Genomic DNA, 22,874 nt, shown 5'->3' on the forward strand with positions numbered 1-22,874 from the left:
TACTCTACAGCTTACAGAGAAGATATTGTTGGTTTATCAAGACATTTTTTGCAAACCTGTAATCAAATTCTTTATATATGCATTGCACAACTGTCATCAATCCTGATGTTTCAGACCAAATATGATTAAATCCCTTCCAGCATGAAGAGTAGCATTTTGAAGCAAAATATTGACCAACTTTCCCATTTGAGGACCATCCCCTCCTCCCTTTGATTCCTAGGGATATAATCAAGTTTCTAAATTTAAGAAATGATTCTCAACTCTCATGACATTTCAGATCAAATTTGTTTGAAATCCATTCAAGCATTAAGAAAGAGTAGTATTTTGAAACAAAATATTGACTAACTTCTCCTTTTGGGGTACCAAATGAAATCAAATTTCTGAATTTAAGAAATAATTGCCTACCCTAACTGAGGAATCAGTTGAAATCCACCCAGGCAGAAAGGAAGGGTAAAGTTTTAAATCTAATTTCAGGACTTCCCCCTTTGGACCCATGTCCCTCGACCCCTTGGGGTCGAATCAAAGTTCTGAATTAGGAAATGATGCATCAGACAAAACATATTTGAAATCCATCCAGGTATGAAAGAGGGGTAGAGTTTTAAACAAAAAGATTATGCACTTTGCACGGTGCATGACAATGGACAAAGCACGATGGCTAAATATGCATCCATCAATTTTCATCTCTACAAAATAGTTCCCCATCCAGTATCAATACTACAAATACCTCCATTAAGTTTCATCACTATAAAATACTGCCATCGATTTTCATCACTACAAAATACTTTCATCAAGTTCCATCACTTTGAAATATAACCATCAAATTTCATCACTAGAAAATATTTCAACTGAGTTTCATCACTAGAAAATACCACCATGGAATTTTCATCAAGCAAAATATCTCTGGTGAATTTCCTCCTGAAAAATATCTCTGTGAAGTCATATTTCATCACAAGATACTTCAATAGTCTCACTAACATATGCAATGAAATATCTTAAGAGAAATTTTTCTCCTGTTTTTGAAATCTGCCTGATAATTTATTCATTGTACTTCATTGATGTTCACGATCATTTTTTGGCAAACATTATGAAATCAATTCCTTTAATGGCCTGCTGTTGATGTTTTTTTTCAATTTTACATGAACATCATTTGAATTTTCAATTATACAAAAAAAAGTGTATGATCTCTGATCCATGCCATTTTTGAATTGATAAAATAATATAATAATCAGTTTTTTGTTAACATGTGATGTTAAATTACTTGAACTTTCAACAATGACTGGATACATGGACAGAAACGGAAGCACACACACACTCCTAGTAAAACAAGTGTTCCAATGACTCCATCATTGTCTACTTAAACGACATACAAAATGAAATGCCGTCCCATACTAAGTGGGAAAGCGCTCAATTTACACATTGATCAGGTGACTGCGGAATACAACGATCACTAGGGACAGTTGGTAGACCTGCAGATGGCCGATTGATGGGCATAATGTCCAGTACTAAAATCACTCGGCTACAGTAGACATAGAAAATTGGGAGACTAGAGGAGGAAGCATTCCAAGACTCCACAAAACCCATCTATAAATCCAAATAAAGATTTTATACACATCAGTCAGATATTCAGGATCACAATATTCAACACTATATTGTATGAAATTCTTTTTTCATAATTTTTGTAATGTAAATCAAAGTAACAAACATAAGGTAATATGATAATTTATTAAATATTGAAATGAATTGATGTACTTTACAATCCTAGAAGGGATCAATAATCAATAAATTAGTAACATCTGTAAAGTGCCATGAAGTTATGACCTAAATTTCAGGGTTCTAGGATTTAAGCTCTAATTTGGTTGGAAATTTTATACTATTATACCCATCTCCTGTGATCTTAGATAAAGGCCAATGTTATTTTTTGTAAGTAAAATGTCATAAAGCTAAAAAAAAAATGAAACACTGGATAATCTTGACCTATGACTTCCACTGACCTAAATCAAAATTCCATACAAATACTTTCATTTTCACATCAAGTTTATTGTGCAAGAATAAATTTCTTTCCAAGATTGGATATTTTGATAAGAAACCTGGTGATTAAGTCTTTCTATGGAAGAAATTTTGGTAATAAGAAAACTATACATTTTTAGCTTGGTTATCCAAAGGGAATTGAGATTTTATACACAAGCTCATTTATTATCTTTTATAACAGAGACACTGGCAAGTTTGACCTTAAAACCTAAACAAATTTCAAGCAACATTTGGTCATTTGAGAGAACACAGTGTAATATTTGAAAAGATCAAAGGACATTCAGATATTGTGAAGATTTTTCAGCAGTGACCTTTGCCCTACCAATGTGGAGAACTATGGGAAGGCCAAGTAATGTATTTAGTTTGATGGGTAATAAAGCTAATGACGTTGTTCAAGATAGATGGGAAGGAAGGAAGGATAGACAAAGACAGTAACAATGCCTTCTACCATATTTTTTTAAGTCATTGACTCCTAAGTACTGATATTGTCATTATTTATCAAAGCTGAACTAACAGTAGCTCATCTGATAAAGATTGGAGACTTGGTGGTGCTGGTGATTCCACGCTGAACTAACAGTAACTCATCTGATAAAGATTGGAGACTTGGTGGTGCTGGTGATTCCATGCTGAACTAACAGTAACTCATCTGATAAGGATTGAAGACTTGGTGGTGCTGGTGATTCCACGCTGAACTAACAGTAACTCATCTGATAAAGATTGAAGACTTGGTGGTGCTGGTGATTCCACGCTGAACTAACAGTAACTCATCTGATAAAGATTGAAGACTTGGTGGTGCTGGTGATTCCACGCTGAACTAACAGTAACTCATCTGATAAAGATTGGAGACTTGGTGGTGCTGGTGATTCCACGCTGAACTAACAGTAACTCATCTGATAAGGATTGAAGACTTGGTGGTGCTGGTGATTCCACGCTGAACTAACAGTAACTCATCTGATAAAGATTGAAGACTTGGTGGTGCTGGTGATTCCATGTAACATTTCAAACCATGTGTTTAGTATTACATTTACTGGCATGTACACATACTAGTGTAACAACACAGCAGAACTTATCGACTACTTTTGGCTGAGAAGCAAACCTGCCTCATGAAACAATATACCCAAGTGAAAAAACAGAAGCCCACACACACAGTAAAATTGATTCATTGTTTTTGAAAGATAAACAAAAGGCCCAGAGGACTTACATTACACTCTGGATATTCTGCTGATTATGGCAAAAAGCAAAAAACATTTTTTATCCAAATATGAATTATTACAGCTCAGTAGTAAGATCTGTGTATTTTGGCACAAAATCATTCCGATGATTCATAGCCAATTCTATTGAAAATGCTTAATTTTAATGTCTTATCTATATTCATTTTCATGGTAACCATCCCTCTGCCCCCTTGGGGATTATACACAGCATTCTAGTCATTAATGATCCGGAACAAATTCAGAGAAAATCCATACATAACCGAAGACTGCCTTTTTGAGTTTGTTAGTTTTCATATTGGCTTAATTCAATACAGGTCAGAATTTTTTTTAAATATAACAGGCCTAATGGTCTGGTATTGTTTACGTTTTTATTCCATACTCATTACCGTTTTCTTTCCCATATATTCCAAGTGAAATAACATTAAACAACGCCTCTTCATTCTGAAGAAGCTTTTTCTATTTTTTTCACATTCTTTACTAGTAGTGTTGGTTGTCAGTATTTTAGGTAGAAAATTCTTTACTGGTAGGGTTTGTTGTCAGTATTTTAGGTAGAACATTCTTTACTGGTAGTGTTGGTTGTCAGTATTTTAGGTAGAACATTCTTTACTGGTAGGGTTCGTTGTCAGTATTTTAGGTAGAATATTCTTGACCGGCAGGGTTTGTTGTTGGTATTTTAGATAGAATATTCTTGACTGGCAGGGTTTGTTGTCAGGTATTTTAGGTAGAATATTCTTTACTGATAGCTTGTTGTCCTGTATTTTAGGTAGAATATTCTTTACAGGTAGGGTTTGTTGTTGGTATTTTAGGTAGAATATTCTTTACTGGTAGTTTTTGCTGTTGCTATTTTAGGTAGAATATTCTTTACAGGTAGGGTTTGTTGTCTGGTGTTTTAGATAGAATATTCTTTCCTGATAGAGTTTGTTGTCTGCTATTTAAGGTAGAATATTCTTTACTGGCAGGGTTTGTTGTCAGGTATTTTAGGTAGAATATTCTTTAGTGGTAGTGTTTGTTGTTGCTATTTTAGGTAGAATATTCTTTAGTGGTAGGGTTTGTTGTCTGGTATTTTAGGTAGAATATTCTTTACTGGTAAGGCTTGCCGTTGACTACTTTATAAATTAGGAATAATATTCCTTACTTATTTAAAAAAAGAAACACAAAAAACATAGAAAGGTTATACAAAAAACATTAACTGCAACAAAAATCCTCCAAATGCTACTCTCAAGCTGAAATTTTTTAAATCATGTACGGGTCTGTTTCAGTGTTAACTATCCCCCATAACCAATGAAAACCAAGGAAATAACCTGATTATCCAATCAGAACCAAGGAAATAACCTGATTATCCAATCAAAACCAAGGAAATAACCTGATTAACTATGAGATTGATGACAAAAGAATTAAAATTAAAATGTTAAATGTACTGTGGCAAAGAAAATGTGGGGAAAAGTTGTTGTAATTTTAGCAACAAGAAATATGCCACAGTAAATCTTCACCCAACAATTTTATTAATTTATAAAAGAAGCACACAAATTGGGTTTCCCTAAAAAGCTTTCATAATCCAATTTCCTGTCAAGAAATGAGAGAGTATTTTCAAGATCCATTTAAATGGCTTTGTACCTTGAAACAAACTACTGGAGTTCACTTTCAATATTAATCACAGTTCAAATACCAGTAAAGGTGTTGAATAGTAATGTCTTCAGTGGATAAAAAGTCAAAAGAGTGATTCACAATGTAATCAAAAGCAGCACCTTACATTAGTTATACAACAGGGAAGTAGACTATGATAATACTTGATTAATCCAGTCTGCCTAGTGAAACAAATAGGTAGCAGTATATAAATGTACTGAGAAGTAACCTCAATGATATCCAGTGATCAGTCCAGGTTTTATATCATTCTTCATTGATGGTAAAAAATACAACATACAAAACACAAATAGTTAAAAGTATTTAAAGAACATTAATTGTAAGAAAGAAGTGCCCAGGTGACGAAGACAAACCTTTGGTTACTTCACAATCACTAAACTCTCACCAAATAACACATAGCTTTACCGAAGAGTATTACAGGTCCAAGGTAGTCTTTGTCAGAAGAGCTTAGATCACAGATACATTTTGGTATATTTAATTTGTCTAAGTTTAAAGAGAATACACCTAAAATAAGGCGACCACTTCTACGCTTCATTACAAGTTGTTGACAAGGAAGGTTGTACTTGTCGGAGTCCAAGACACCAGCAAAAAGAAAAAAGGACAAAAATGAAGATTCTGGGTATCACCACAAACACACTTACTGTAGACAAGCTGATGTTGGTTTGGACTTACCATTTACATACCAATTGTATGGGACTGATCGAAGGACTGACTACACCTTTGGTCATCATAAACTGACCACCAGTTTCATCCTCAAATACTGACCATCAGTTTGGCCATAACATACTGACCACAAATTTGGCCATAACATACTGACCACAAATTCAATCATTACACACTGACCACCAGTTTGGCCTTCACATACTGACCCCAAATTTGGCCATCACATACAGACCACCAGTTTGACCAATATAAATACTGACCACCAGTTTGACCAATATAAATACTGACCACCAGTTTGACCATCACATACTGACCACCAGTATGACCAATATAAATACTGACCACCAGTTTGACCATCACATACTGACCACCAGTTTGACCATTACATACTGACCACCAGTTTGACCATCACATACTGACCACCAGTTTTGTTTTGATACAGGATACAGAGTCTTGTATAAGTCTTGCCCTTGTAACAATTGATCAGACAGCTTTATTCACGGTTAATTAATCATCAATGGTAATCTGTTCAGTCTAGAGTTCCTGACAGATCACTGACCAAATCATCTGGACTTGTACACAATCAATAACCAGAAAACTGACCACCTGCCACATCCATGTTCAACCAGCTTTGTTTCACTACGATGTCATTAGAACATGAGAAATCAGAGTCCAGCCCTCATAGTCTCAATATTTACCCTTGGTATCCATGGTCCAGAAGTCAAAGCGTCAATATTTACCCTGGGTAGTCATGGTCCAGCAGTCATAGTATCAATATTTACCCTTGGTATCCATGGTCCAGCAGTCAGCCTCAATATTTACCCTGGGTAGTCATGGTCCAGCAGTATTTACACTGGGTAGTCATGGTCCAGCACTCACAGCCTCAATATTTACCCTGGGTAGTCATGGTCCAGCAGTTAAAGCCTCAATATTTACCCTAGGTATCCATGGTCCAGCACTCACAGTCTGAATATTACCCTAAATATTCATGGTCAAGCAGACACAGCCACAATTTTACCCTGGGTATTCATGGTCTAGCACTCACAGTCTCAATATTAACCCGGTATCTCAAGTCATACTTCAGCAGATATACTATCAATATTTACCCTGGGTGGTCATGGTTCAGCAGCCCTAATTTACAGCTAACCTCTCAAATATCCTGTAATACACTAGTTAAACAGCTAAACTACAGAACATCCTGTAATACACTAATTAAACAGCTAAACTATAGAACACCCTGTAATGCACTAATTAAACAGCTAAACTATAGAACACCCTGTGATACACTAATTAAACAGCTAAACTATAGAACACACTGTAATACACTAATTAAACAGCTAAACTATAGAACACCCTGTAATACACTAATTAAACAGCTAAACTATAGAACACCCTGTAATACACTAATTAAACAGCTTAACTATAGAACACCCTGTAATACACTAATTAAACAGCTAAACTATAGAACACCCTGTGATACACTAATTAAACAGCTTAACTATAGAACACCCTGTAATACACTAATTAAACAGCTAAACTATAGAACACCCTGTGATACACTAATTAAACAGCTAAACTATAGAACACCCTGTAATGCACTAATTAAACAGCTAAACTATAGAACACCCTGTGATACACTAATTAAACAACTAATTTATAGAAAACACTGTAATACACTAATTTAATAGCTAAACTATAGAACACCCTGTAATATACTTAGTTAAGAGCTAAACTATAGAACACCCTGTAATATATTAAGTTAAGAGCTAAACTATAAAACACATTTTGGTACACTGATTAACCAGATATTTTATAGAACACCAAATAATGCAATAATTTAACAGTTAAACTACAGAACACCCTTTAATGCACTAATAAAGCAATTAAACTACACTCTGTTATATCCTAATTTAAAAAGCTAAATATGAGCTGACTAATTTTAGTACAGATTCCTACACCTAATAAATTGATCAGGAAGTTTTCTGAGAAACCTTATCCTCCCGTTTAATGGATCGCATGAGCAGTGGTCACATCTGAACATGGCCGTAACTTTCAGGTTTTGGACAGAGGATGGATTGGATCTATAGACTCTCATTGTAGTAATGCTACTAATTCCCTTAACATATCCATAACAAATACGCTGTAGACTCCATAATACCTGGACACCACACATTATTGACATTATGGCCATCGTTCAATATGACAACCATGACATATATTGGGTTTGTAAAGTAAAATGGCCATTACTTTGTGGGTATATTGTTTCGACACCGAGAGGAGAGTAAACACATGGACTGCTAGGCTGGTAGTTACACCGGGGAAGTGGCCGTTACTGTTCGTGATCATACATTAGCTGTGATTAAATCCCTCTCACTTCCCCGAGAACAATGTCCTATATCATACAGCCATTGTTGATATTATTCATCATTATTATCGACCAATAGCTGCTAAATATGTTAGAAGAAGGTTTGGACAAATCAATATCAAAGATTTAGAATCTAAGATCCAGTGTAGACATATATGCACCAACATATTACATAGTAATCATTTTCCAACACCTATGTGAAACTTCATTCATCATTGTATATAAATATTCATACATTTTAATATTTTAAAATTTTCGCACTATCCTATGTAAAATTTCATAGTATACAACACTTTCTTACAATGACAAAATTGTATGTAACACTTTATATGCAAACATCATGGCAGGTGACACTTCGTACACCTGCATTATTGTATGTGAGACTTCATACACTGTCACCATTGTAGGTGACACTTCATACACTGATACCATTGTATGTGAGACTTCATACACTGTCACCATTGTATGTAACACTTCATACACAGACACCATTGTATGTAACACCTCATACACTGATACCATTGTATGTAATACTTCATACTGTGATACCATTGTATGTAACACTTCATACACTGATACCATTGTATGTAACACTTCATACACAGACACCATTGTATGTAACACTTCATACACTGACCCCATTGTATGTGACACTTAATACACAGATACCATTGTATGTAACACTTCATACACTGATACCATTGTATGTGACACTTCATACACTGTCACCATTGTTTGTGTCAATTCATACACTGATACCATTGTATGTAACACTTCATACACTGATACCATTGTATGTGACACTTCATACACTAATACCATTGTATGTGACACTTCATACACTGTCACCATTGTATGTAACACTTCATACACAGACACCATTGTATGTAACACTTCATACACTGTCACCATTGTTTGTGTCAATTCATACACTGATACCATTGTATGTAACACTTCATACACTGTCACCATTGTATGTGACACTACATACACTCACACCATTGTATCTAACACCTCATACACTGATATCATTGTATCTTACACTTCATACACAGACACCATTGTATGTGACACTTCATACACTGTCACCATTGTATGTGACACTTCATACACAGATACCATTGTATGTGACACTTCATACACTGATACCATTGTATGTGACACTTCATACACTGATACCATTGTATGTGACACTTTATACACAGATACCATTGTATGTAACACTTCATACACTGATACCATTGTATGTGACACTTCATACACTAATACCATTGTATGTGACACTTCATACACTGTCACCATTGTTTGTGTCAATTCATACACTGATACCATTGTAAGTAACACTTCATACACTGTCATCATTGTATGTGACACTTCATACACTCACACCATTGTATCTAACACCTCATACACTGATATCTTTGTATCTTACACTTCATACACAGACACCATTAGTGTTGGTGATACTTAATACAGATATGGCCTGTAATGCAATGTACAGAATTCTCATTGTAGGTGGTGAATACCTCACTAAAAAGTATGTGGGAGGATCTAGGATGATCCCTTTTAACGATCTTGCAATACTCAACACTTTTAGTTGTCAGACTGGTCACTTGGTCCTTGTATATATTCTTTTTTTTTTTAAACCTAAAATTATTTCAGTTATTCTTTCAATTATCCACTTTTGTTGAACCGATCTGATTATTTGAACATTATCATTCATATCAATTTGTCAAAAATATAGCACAGCTGACATATTTTTCACCTGTGTGACACATGACTGCCTCAGACTAGTTTGATCATGACCATGTGTTAATACAGGTATCTGACCAGAATTTCTAATTACAAATTTCATTTCCGTAAATATTACCATAGATTTTTTGCGACTTCTAATTATAAAATTAACAGTTATATCACTTCATACCTGCTATGTTATTGATGTTATATCAACACATTCCTAATATACTTTCATATTTTTAATTGACATGGAACATGAAGCACCTTTCAAACAGAAGTTCCTCATTTATATTTACAAAAATTAAGGTAGATTGTGTGTTGTTTCTCCCAACTGTTTTCTTCCTGTTTTTTGTATGTTAATAACCAATAGCAGGAAACAATGAACTTTACAATGAAAACCATTGGCATTGTTTTGTTATTCTGTGAATCTAACATTAAGCTGGAACAGAATAACGGCACATTGATTCGAACTGTAATATTTTTTGTAATATTAGTATAGGATACCTTATGCTCTTTCTTGTAATTAGTTAACAAACTGTACTTCTTGGCTGACATTTAAAAATTTTATCCAAGAGTTGTAAATATTTACATGTTTTCGTTTTTAAAAAGAAATTAAATATGTCAATCGAGAAGACTGGAAATTGTTATCTGATGATGTTGAAATAACTTGTGTCTGTGGTTGGAGAAGTTAATGGGGTTTTACTGTGTTAACACTCAGTCTTACATGTTTTAATTTTGGCCTTAAATAATCCTTATATATCCCTCGGTTTAATTTTAAGTTTGGGGTAACCAGCCCTAGATCATGTGGACTTTCCAGTGTTTCTCTGATTTTCTTCCACGGCAATACCACTTGCACAATTCCATCAATGACAACAGGGGTGTTTAGTATATTATTGTTGTAAAATAAGGTTAAGATTATTTTAAAATATCAACAATCCTCTTAAATGGTCATTTATGCATTTTTATTTCTGTTGTTCTCTATATGCAACCAGGATATGAATTTGACCATCCTCTGACTGTGACCATCATCTCCGCAACAGCAAGATGTACATAACGAGAGTTACCTACAGATCAACTTCATCTCCAAACAATTTGCATGCAATCTTGATACCATAGATATTACAAAGACGATAAATTGGATCTATATACCGCTCACAGTTTTAAATATTTATTGGATTAATTGTGATGCCAAGAATAGTGTTTTAAATTGATGTGGATGATGAATCCCAACATCATGTAATGTGATAATGAAAACCAGACCTTAATTACATGTACGCTACTCATATATTTTTGTACGAAGAGCACAACTGATGCGTATAACTTCACCAAATACTCAATTTCACCAGCTCCTGTAGAGCAGATTAACTAAATATTACACAGGATACCCAAGGTTCGCTACATAACGATATATAAAAAAAAATTAACCTGTGTAATATGTTAAAGTAGAAAGGACAAACGTTATTTATAAAGAGTCTCGTGTACTTACAGTTCCTCGTTGAGGTTAAGTTTCTTCTGTCTTTGACCTCTGCCGTGTTGGCGTTTTAACTCACTGACAGGCCACAGAGATACGAATAAGAAAATACACAGTGCACATATTATCCAAGAATGCATTTTCCCGAAAACTGTTGTATTTTTTTGTCGATTATCCACCTATTTTTTCTTTCCTTCTTTTTGAATTAGTCACTTTCTTTCATTGAACAGACAAAGAAGTTAGTTCGCAATTAAATTAGAAATTGATTTTATCACTATGAGTGCGTAAAGTCACTACGTAAAAACACAATCAAATCACCAACACACAATGACGAAAGATAGTAAGGAGGAATGTTACAAAAGTCATCACTCCTGCAGTCGGCAAGCACAAGCATTAACAAATACCACAATTCTAATTAAATTTGTGAAAAACAAGGCAATGTATCTCCAAAGTCTCTTAAGTTGAAAACCTCTGATTGCTGAAGTTATTGAGAATCCATGATATCTGTGAGGTGAAAATTGTTGAAACAATTCCTGTCAAACATGTGTTGTTATAAACCAAATCAGGAAGACTCTCAGTCACCGAAAGTCTTAGATTTGTGACAGCGAGTTGCAGTAAGTCCCGACAGCAATGGTGAGAGATTTGTACGCTTTCTGGGAAGTTTCCACCCCACACTGTCATAGTAGGATAGGTTTGGAACTCTCCTCTGTCAAGTGATACATACTCATGAATAACTAACACCAATCTATTGTATGATACTGTATGTAAGCAGAACCTTTGTTGGTACCTATAAGACTATACATGCTGGAGTGGATCACAGTACTGGCATCATATACCCATCATGGAACATACCATTGTCACTGACACACAGGGATGTGGCAGGGCTTATCCATTGATTAAAACTGGCTTCAGTCTCTCAACATTACCAAGATCAGAAGATTGATAACAATCTACAGTACTATCTACTATGATGATTCTAGAAACAGCACTAAAGCATTGTATCTATCTCTCTAACGCCAGTTCTTCCTCTCCAATATTGATCTGTAATTATGTAAACACTGAAGACCTGCACCAATGATTGCTTCGCTGTAAAATAAACAGCTGGATTCAGCTTAAGTCTCAGATTCTCAGTTGGTTTCATAGGTTCTTGGTAAACCCACTGCTTCCATATCAAGGTATCTATACATGCTTTATCACTAAATTACACAAACTGAATTGTACACAATCACACAAAAACCATGCCTAGAATGTAAGATTTTCAGTCTGGCTGGAACTGTTATGAACTGATAGGGGTGGCAAGGCTGCCTCACCACTTGACTGCACGTATATTTATGATAAAGTGCAACGCTCTCATTACATTAAATCTTCTAGGAAATGTTTCCACTGTTATTTATAGCATTTGATAACCAAGGACTGTTAATAGATTGTTTTATAGTAGCATTAAAAATTTTGTCCATGCAATCATGTGTGGATGAAACACTTAAACTTTATTACTGAACTATTTTTCCTTAATAATGAGTGTAGCACATTTAATCAATTTATTGTAAACGAGCAGAACTAGGACCCAGATGATTACAACAAATGTTCATAACACATATCTCAGAGCTTTTGTCGGCCAGTTAACAGCAAATGAAACGAACAGTCGAAGTTTGGTGCCAAAATCAACTCTACACGATTAAAAAGATTATTGAAGGCACTCAACCAGAGACCTACGATATTATCAAAATAAAAACATAATAAAACAATTATAGTTGACAAGGGTCACCAGGCCTTTGAATACAACTGTGTTTTTTACGTTGGTTTGTGTATAGCATCACTGAAAGTTCCCAAGAGCTCGGGAGGTCCCGAGAGATTAACCATTGGTCTATGGTAGTTGTATTCGTGGTCTGAATAATTGATAGCAATGGCAGCGAGTTTTGGATGACTAGATACATAGAATAATCAAAGAGTCAGTTGGGTATATCCCTAGCCAGCATAGTTAGCTTCACAAAGTGGTTTAGATAATCACTTACAAATACAGCAGATTTTTATTATTAAATGTAACAAATGATAAAGGTGTCAAAAATTGTCTTATGTTACAGAATTCAATATAGTTAGAAAATTTACAAAATATCTTGATTTTTCCTGAATTAATAATCTTAACTAACCATGAATATCAGGTATAATTCTCCCCAACATCAACTGCCTATAGGATGAAAGACTAGAATAGCTTTATGGTAATAAATTATACAGTCAAAGGGTTGGAGTATTGTAATAAATATATAAATAGTCACAGGGTCTGTGTATATGGTATGGTAATAGATTATACAGTCATAGGGGCTGTGTATATGGTGTAACAGATTATACAGACAAAGGGTCTGTGTATATTGTATGGTAATAAATATATAGTCATAGGGCCTGTGTATATGGTGTAACAGATTATACAGTCATAGGTTCTGTGTATATATTGTATGGTAATAGATTATACAGCCATAGGGTCTGTGTATATTGTACGGTAATAAATATATAGTCATAGGGTCTGTGTATATTGTACGGTAATAAATATATAGTCATAGGGTCTGTGTATATTGTATGGTAATAGATTATACAGTCAAAGGGTTGGAGTATGGTAATAAATATATAAATAGTCACAGGGTCTGTGTATATGGTATGGTAATAGATTATACAGTCATAGGGGCTGTGTATATGGTGTAACAGATTATACAGCCATAGAGTCTGTGTATATTGTACGGTAATAAATATATAGTCATAGGGTCTGTGTATATTGTACGGTAATAAATATATAGTCATAGGGTCTGTGTATATTGTATGGTAATAGATTATACAGTCAAAGGGTTGGAGTATGGTAATAAATATATAAATAGTCACAGGGTCTGTGTATATGGTATGGTAATAGATTATACAGTCATAGGGGCTGTGTATATGGTGTAACAGATTATACAGCCATAGAGTCTGTGTATATTGTACGGTAATAAATATATAGTCATAGGGTCTGTGTATATTGTACGGTAATAAATATATAGTCATAGGGTATGTGTATATGGTATGGTAATAAATATATAGTCATAGGGTATGTGTATATGGTATGGTAATAAATATATAGTCATAGGGTATGTGTATATGGTATGGTAATAAATATATAGTCATAGGGTCTGTGTATATTGTATGATAATTGATTATACAGTCAAAGGGTTGGAGTATGGTAATAAATATATAGTCATAGGGTCTGTGTATATAGTATGGTAATAAATATATAGTCATAGGGTATGTGTATATGGTATGGTAATAAATATATAGTCATAGAGTCTGTGTATATTGTACGGTAATAAATATATAGTCATAGGGTATGTGTATATTGTATGGTAATAAATATATAGTCATAGGGTCTGTGTATATTGTATGATAATTGATTATACAGTCAAAGGGTTGGAGTATGGTAATAAATATATAGTCATAGGGTCTGTGTATATAGTATGGTAATAAATATATAGTCATAGGGTATGTGTATATGGTATGGTAATAAATATATAGTCATAGAGTCTGTGTATATTGTACGGTAATAAATATATAGTCATAGGGTATGTGTATATGGTATGGTAATAAATATATAGTCATAGGGTCTGTGTATATTGTATGATAATTGATTATACAGTCAAAGGGTTGGAGTATGGTAATAAATATATAGTCATAGGGTCTGTGTATATAGTATGGTAATAAATATATAGTCATAGGGTATGTGTATATTGTATGGTTAAATATATAGTCATAGGGTCTGTGTATATTGTATGGTTATAAATATATAGTCATAGGGTCTGTGTATATAGTATGGTAATAAATATATAGTCATAGGGTCTGTGTATATTGTATGGTAATAAATATATAGTCATAGGGTATGTGTATATGGTATGGTAATAAATATATAGTCATAGGGTCTGTGTATATAGTATGGTAATAAATATATAGTCATAGGGTCTGTGTATATTGTATGATAATTGATTATACAGTCAAAGGGTTGGAGTATGGTAATAAATATATAGTCATAGGGTATGTGTATATTGTATGGTTAAATATATAGTCATAGGGTCTGTGTATATTGTATGGTTAAATATATAGTCATAGGGTCTGTGTATATTGTATGGTAATAGATTATACAGTCAAAGGGTTGGAGTATGGTAATAAATATATAGTCATAGGATCTGTGTATATGGTAAGATATAAAGTATACAGTCATAGATTACCAGTATAAAATATCAGTATAAAGTTATCAGTATAAAATATCAGTATAAAGTTATCAGTATCAAATATCAGTATAATAGTTATCAGTATAAAATATCAGTATAAAATATCAGTATAAAGTTATCAGTATAAAATATCAGTATAATAGTTATCAATATAAAATATCAGTATAAAGTTATCAGTATAAAATATCAGTATAAAGTTATCAGTATAAAATATCAGTATAAAGTTATCAGTATAAAATATCAGTATAAAATATCAGTATAAAATTATCAGTATAAAATATCAGTATAAAGTTATCAGTATAAAATATCAGTATAATAGTTATCAATATAAAATATCAGTATAAAGTTATCAGTATAAAATATCAGTATAAAGTTATCAGTATAAAATATCAGTATAAAGTTATCAGTATAAAATATCAGTATAAAATATCAGTATAAAATTATCAGTATAAAATATCAGTATAAAGTTATCAGTATAAAATATCAGTATAATAGTTATAGGATCAGAGTATGGCAGGACCTATAAATAGTAACATAGTTGCAGTATCAGCACACTATTAGAAGTGTTATAGGCGATATGGATATGACGCAAGGTTCTTCAGCTGACCATAAAGCCAATCAAGTTATTGGTCGCCTCTTAGTATTTAATCTAATCCAGCAATAATTCACTTACAAAGCTTTGTTTTCACACAGACTACATCATCAATATCCTATAATGAATATTGACCAGTGTTCATAATCTGCTGCAGCCGGTCTAAATAAAGATAGCACAACGAGAGTAAACAGCACTGTCAGGAAAACCGATTGGACGAATTGAACCAATAACTGAGCAATTTTCTGTCATCAAGTCCGACTAAGATCTACTGTAATTCTATCATCACAGCCATTACTTTATTGAGTGACAACATCGACAAAAGAAATGAAATGCCAACAAGAAATTGAAGCTGATATTGATTGAGGCAGACAGCGGGCTGAGCTCATGGATTTACTGTTTTATCTTGCCGATTGATTGTGATAAAATTAGGTTCAAATGAAACAGAAGTTGCTTCCCTTTGACAGAGTAGGGCCTTTTTCTGTAGGCGTAACATGAGCTAACAAGATAATGGATTTCTTCAAGCTGAAGTTTTAAGTCAATAACATCAGAATATTGAGTGAATTAAATGTCACAAGAGACTTCAAAGGATGATAACAAGCCCACCATTCCTGCCATCTGGAATACCCTCTCTAATATTTGATAAGGCCCTCCGAATGTTAACTCAATATAAGTTCTGGAATCTGGAATATCATTTACTTTGAAGTAATTTCTGAAATAATGTGACCAACCTGTATTGTGATAGAGTTTACCCTTGGTCACAGAGAGACCAACCTGTATTGTGATATAGTTTACCCTTGGTCACAGAGAGACCAACCTGTATTGTGATAGAGTTTACCCTTGGTCACAGAGAGACCAACCTGTATTGTGATATAGTTTACCCTTGGTCACAGAGAGACCAACCTGTATTGTGATATAGTTTACCCTTGGTCACAGAGAGACCAACCTGTATTGTGATATAGTTTACCCTTGGTCACAGAGAGACCAACCTGTATTGTGATATGGTTTACCCTTGGTCACAGAGAGACCAACCTGTATTGTGATATGGTTTACCCTTGGTCACAGAGAGACCAACCTGTATTGTGATATAGTTTACCCTTGGTCACAGAGAGACCAACCTGTATTGTGATATAGTTTACCCTTGGTCACAGAGAGACCAACCTGTATTGTGATAGAGTTTACCCTTGGTCACAGAGAGACCAACCTGTATTGTGATATGGTTTACCCTTGGTCACAGAGAGACCAACCTGTATTGTGATATGGTTTACCCTTGGTCACAGAGAGACCAACCTGTATTGTGATATGGTTTACCCTTGGTCACAGAGAGACCAACCTGTATTGTGATATGGTTTACCCTTGGTCACAGAGAGACCAACCTGTATTGTGATATAGTTTACCCTTGGTCACAGAGAGACCAACCTGTATTGTGATATAGTTTACCCTTGGTCACAGAGAGACCAACCTGTATTGTGATATAGTTTACCCTTGGTCACAGAGAGACCAACCTGTATTGTGATATAGTTTACCCTTGGTCACAGATTGATACAGCCTCCTTGAGCATTTGATATTTCAACTTCCCAAATAGACCTTTACCAAATTCAGATTGTTTATGGAGATTGACAGCAATCACTGGATTCTGTCTAACTCCCCTCATAGATTTTTATTTTAGTTCAGTACTTAATACATATCTGAAGACCCACACTAATGCTTTTTGCAAAGTTTTTAAATCCCATGTGTATATGAGGTCTTTGAGCTAAAGATATGAGAAACTTCAAGTTTCATTTCTGGCAACTGATTACATGAACTTTGAACTGTGGAAAGAAGAACAATCCTATGTGACTCCCTGCTACAAACAACACCCTGCAACAAAAAAGGGCATGAACAGCTGTAAAGATCAGAAGTTATTGCATGGAAACGGGCATGACTGCTTCTCTATTTTAGTAAAAGTTGACCTTCGACCTGAAATGCAATCCCATTAACTCTCTCCATACAAGCAACTAGTGTACCATATATGAGCATGAATGCTCCAAAAATTAATGTATCATGTGTAACAACAAAAGGCCCATGGGGCCTTACGGTCATCTGACTATAAAGACCTATACATATATATGAAAGTGGCAAAATATTCTCAACTACTCTGCTGCTTACAGAGAAGACATTGTTGGTTCATCAAGACATTTTCTGCAAACTTGAAATCATATTCTTTATACAGGCACTACATCATTGCCATTACTCCAGACATATTGTTTGATGAAAAAGCATGCTACAGGCCCAATATCAAGACACTTGACCTTTCGGTTATTGAGAAGAACTTATTTATAGGTATTTGATCCCTGTGACCTTTCAAGCAGATCAAGGTCATTCCGATTTACTAGGGGTAGAATCAACAATCTGAATAAGAAATGATTCCCCACTCTCTGTGATGTTTCACACCAAATTTGGTTGAAATCCATTTAGAATTAAGAAAGAGTAGCATTTTCAAGCAAAACGATGTCTTATTTTCCCTTCTGGTGCCCCGCCTCCAAATCCCTAAGGAATCAAATCAAATTTCTGAATTTAAGAAATAATTGTCTACCCTAATTCAGAATCAGACCAAAGCTTGTTGAAATCAGAGTTTTAAATAAAATTTCAGCACATCCCCCTTTGGGGCCCTGTCCCTTGAGGTCAAATCAAAGTTCTGAATTTAGTAAATGATAACCCTAACAGAATGATGCATCAAACCAAATTTGGTTGAAATCCATTCAGGTATGATGTAGGAATTTAAAGAAAAAATTTAGGCAAGACGCATGATGGATGGCGCACGACTACAGACAAGCACGATGGCTAAAGGTCAGAGAAATTTATTGTTTCATGAATCTTTTGGGTCAGATGACCTAAAATGGTATTTGTAGGCCTATAAAAACAGCTAAAAACTAGCTATTGTCCAGAAACCGAAGTGCAGTTTTCACAAACTGATTCTCATCAGTACTGATCACTTCTTGAAACTGAACCAAATGGCAATGAACAAAATGGTGTCCTCTTCATTACGGTAATTAAAAACTTCCCAATACCAATCCCTCTCAATTCTGATTATCAAACCCGTTTTGTGTCAGAAACAATACCTGTAAACCAACTTTTTTGGCAGCTACTAACTTTCACCATTTCAATAATATAACAAGTTTGCTGCAATTTACTTAAGCGAAATCTGAGCCATCATTGTAAAATTCAAAATGTAGTGTTCATTTAAACCCCATCGGGAGACCCGTACACCATCGCTGTTAATTTGGCCATGACAAGTGAGCTTCCTGTAGTGTGTTAGAGACACGGAGCTGCAGATTAGTTTTTGCATATAATACCTATTCTAATCAGGACGATTACAATAAACACGAAATATTATAATTACTGATGATACGATTAAACCTGATACCCAATAAATCAACATCATTTCTAGATAATTCAGTTTAGAAGAGCTAGCAAGCCATAGTTTTCAATCAAATTTCCATAAGTAATGGAATCTCAAAGAATAGAAGATAATTCCTGTTCAACGAAATCATCAAATACATCAGTTGTAAACAATTTTAAAAATACCAACGAGCACAAGAGATTTACAGATACCTTGTCAGTATCAACTGGATCACTTCTAGATATCTCATTCAACACATTAAACAGAATTAAAAAACTGATAACATAACACCTCCCTGCATATCTATACAATTATTACACTATTACATAGTCAACTTCATACTGAACAAAGCTTTAAAATCGACTAAAATCTTCACATCTTCAGATCTAAATGTGTTGGGTATAAACACGCTGTGAAATAAGAAAGCATGGGGTTATACCAGATACGTGATTTTTATCACGTGGAGTCCACCCACAGGCCCTGAGGAGAACATGTACTGTTCTAAAATTAGAGTGACTTGTTAGGGCAAACAAATTATCAAATCTCATTTTCTATCTTCCGTGACCTTACGTTGACATCATGAGAATAATCGAGGGAAGAGAATAATCGAGGGAACGACAATAAGAGAAAACAATGATCAAAGAGCAATTTACAAACTAAATTAGGAACAAGATTGTGTTGTCCACTCGACATCATATTCGTGCATTATCTAACTTGTCACCTTCAGATATAATGGGGAATAGTATGGTATCCCGTTTTCTGTATCTTATCCCGTTTCCTGTAACTTATCCTGTTTACAGCAGTTTATCCCTTTTCCTATAGCTTTTCCTGTTTTTAGTATCATTTCTTGTTTCCAGCGATGTATACTGTATCCAATAACATATCAGTGTCCATTTCAAATATCACATTGACTTTCCATTATTGTATCTACCAAATAGCATATCTTTTATGCAGTATAATCTGTTTTCTGTATCATATCCTGAATTAAGCATCATATCCCTATATTTAATTCTGTTTCAATTATCAACAGATAAATATTACGTGTTTTATATTTTGTATCTTGTTTCTAGTATTGTATCCTGTTTCCAGTATTGTATCTTGTTTCTAGTATTGTATCCTGTTTCCAGTATTGTATCTTGTTTCTAGTATTGTATCCTGTTTCCAGTATTGTATCTTGTTTCTAGTATTGTATCCTGTTTCCAGTATTGTATCTAATTTCCAGTATTGTATCCTGTTTCCAGTATTGTATCCTGTTTCCAGTATTGTATCTAATTTCCAGTATTGTATCTTGTTTCTAGTATTGTATCCTGTTTCCAGTATTGTATCCTGTTTCCAGTATTGTATCTAATTTCCAGTATTGTATCTTGTTTCTAGTATTGTATCCTGTTTCCAGTATTGTATCCTGTTTCCAGTATTGTATCCAATTTCCAGTATCATATCTTATTTCCAGTATTGTATCCTGTTTCTAGTATCATATCTAATTTCCAGTATTGTATCTTATTTCCAGTATAATATTATTTGCAATTGACATGATATAACTAGTTTTAGACAACCCATCCTAGTTTTACAAAATTTACAAGTCAGCTTATTCAGTTTTAGCTCAAGTGACCTTGATAGCTTGGTAAGGTGATTCATTCTAATACAAGAAACATTACAGTTGAAAAGTATTTGAAGATTTCAAGATATGTGACTTCTGTAACCTTGAAAACAGTTCAAGGTCATAATTTGATGCCTCAGCATCCTATACCATCCTTTACCAGATATCACATACCAGTCTAGATCTACTTATCGTTCAGAAAAAAAAGGTTGCTAAAATATCTGGAAGATTTTACCAGTGACCTTTGGAGTGTGTCAAGGTCATTAATTAAAAAACACACAATAGCCCTTCATGTCAACATTCTACAGATTTAATATGATATCAGACCTTTCAGTTATTTAGAAAAGTTGCATTTGACTCATGCGACCTAGAATCTGAGTTATCAGTTACTCTATTTGAGGAAAATTGAAACAATGACCTGTATTATTTAGGTGTCCAGACAAATTCCAGCGGATAAACGGACAGAGGAATAATGCTCGGACATGCTGATTCCAATAAACCTGATTTCACTTCATTACTGGAGATATATATAACAAGGGTATTTCTAACCCTTTTTGAAAAGGTTTGTTTGCTGTGAACAGCCAGGACCATGTTGAGACACTGACTCCCTCACAGAACAACATACACGAGTCTTATCACATATCATCCAGAGCAACAAGTGTTTTCCCAAATAACACAACCACAATAGTACAGACTTTAAACAAAATTTACTCCTGTGACTTTGAAAATGTTTCAAGGTTATTTATTTGAATAAAACTACATGGCACTTCATACCAGCACATTTATATGACTTAACACCATGGCCTTGGGACTCTTAGTTATGTAGAGGAAGTTTTTAGAAAAATCATCTAAGATAGGTTACTCAGTAGAATTGTCAATTTTCGTAGAGGATGTATATTCGATGATTCCTTTGGTACTCCTAATCTGTCAATTCACAAGTCCATTATAATCAGCATAAGTACATTTAATTAATTAAATTAATCCACCAAATCAAATGTCCATGAAATAGTTTTTTTTATAACCATGAAAATCAGACCCCATGAAAATAAATGAGTTAACAATAAATATGCAGAAGTCTTTAGAGTGATTGTTAAAAGTGAGACTATTTCTAACATTAGACAGTGATCTATGTACAGAGTACAACTCTAGCATTATGTGCTGACATTTACCATCAAAACAATATATATAAAGGTTTCAGAAATCTATGTACAAAAAAATTGATTAATATCACTCCCTGGAAAAACCACCCTCCTAATTTCTAATTTCCACTTTCCTATTATGTGGTCTAGGATGTGTATAAGTGGAATTGTGCTGAAAAATAGTGCCTGTTGACAGTGACAACCAAGTGGTTTCCATGGTAACCACAATTACAGTAGTGTAGAGTAGGACTGATGTGTCTGGACTTCCTGGCCAGAGCGCACGGTAATGAGTAAAAATGGGACAATAGGAGAATGGATGGGTAGCGTCAAAGATCAGAAATGCTTATGATCTTTATATATTACAAGGACTGGTGCAAGTGTGTTTTTTACAATGAAGCCTGAACAAAAGCCATTAATCAGAATACTATTTAATTACCTTAGGACTTGTTTTGATTCCAATAGCTATGCTGGTGCAAAACTAATACAGACAGCTGTCATTCAAATGGAACAGCTTAAAGAGAAATCTGCAGGAACTGTAATGAGCTTAAAGAGAAATCTGCAGGAACTGTAATGAAAAACTTTAACCATCATGGCCCTCATTTTTAGCAATACTACAGATTTTGTGCTTTTGTGATATTGACCTTTGATCTGATGGGAATACTGTATTATGAACATACAAAATTTTTTTTGTCAATTCGTGAACTTTGTATATTTTATTTGCTACAAAATATCACCCATGGCCACAATATGCTACAGAAACATCTTAGTGGTACAATTAAAAGTACTTTCATATATCAGAACTCATTT

The 22,874-nt window shown here is 34.2% G+C and overlaps 1 protein-coding gene across 1 annotated transcript in view; it reads right to left on the bottom strand.

Annotated features, from left to right (window-relative positions):
• Positions 1 to 11,956, bottom strand: part of LOC132560333 (voltage-dependent calcium channel subunit alpha-2/delta-3-like) — a 173,708-nt gene extending 161,752 nt beyond the window's left edge. The window contains exons 1-2 of the mRNA XM_060225006.1: positions 11,953 to 11,956; positions 11,132 to 11,267 (exon numbers count right to left, since the gene is read on the bottom strand). Coding sequence (XP_060080989.1) covers positions 11,132 to 11,267; positions 11,953 to 11,956 — 140 coding nt within the window. The remainder of the gene's footprint in view (positions 1 to 11,131; positions 11,268 to 11,952) is intronic.
• Positions 11,957 to 22,874: the final 10,918 nt, after the last annotated feature.

This window comes from Ylistrum balloti, unplaced genomic scaffold (assembly GCF_031769215.1).
Source record: "Ylistrum balloti isolate Yb309-2 unplaced genomic scaffold, AGI_CSIRO_Ybal_v1 Utg371048, whole genome shotgun sequence".
Classification (NCBI taxonomy): Eukaryota; Metazoa; Mollusca; class Bivalvia; order Pectinida; family Pectinidae; genus Ylistrum; species Ylistrum balloti.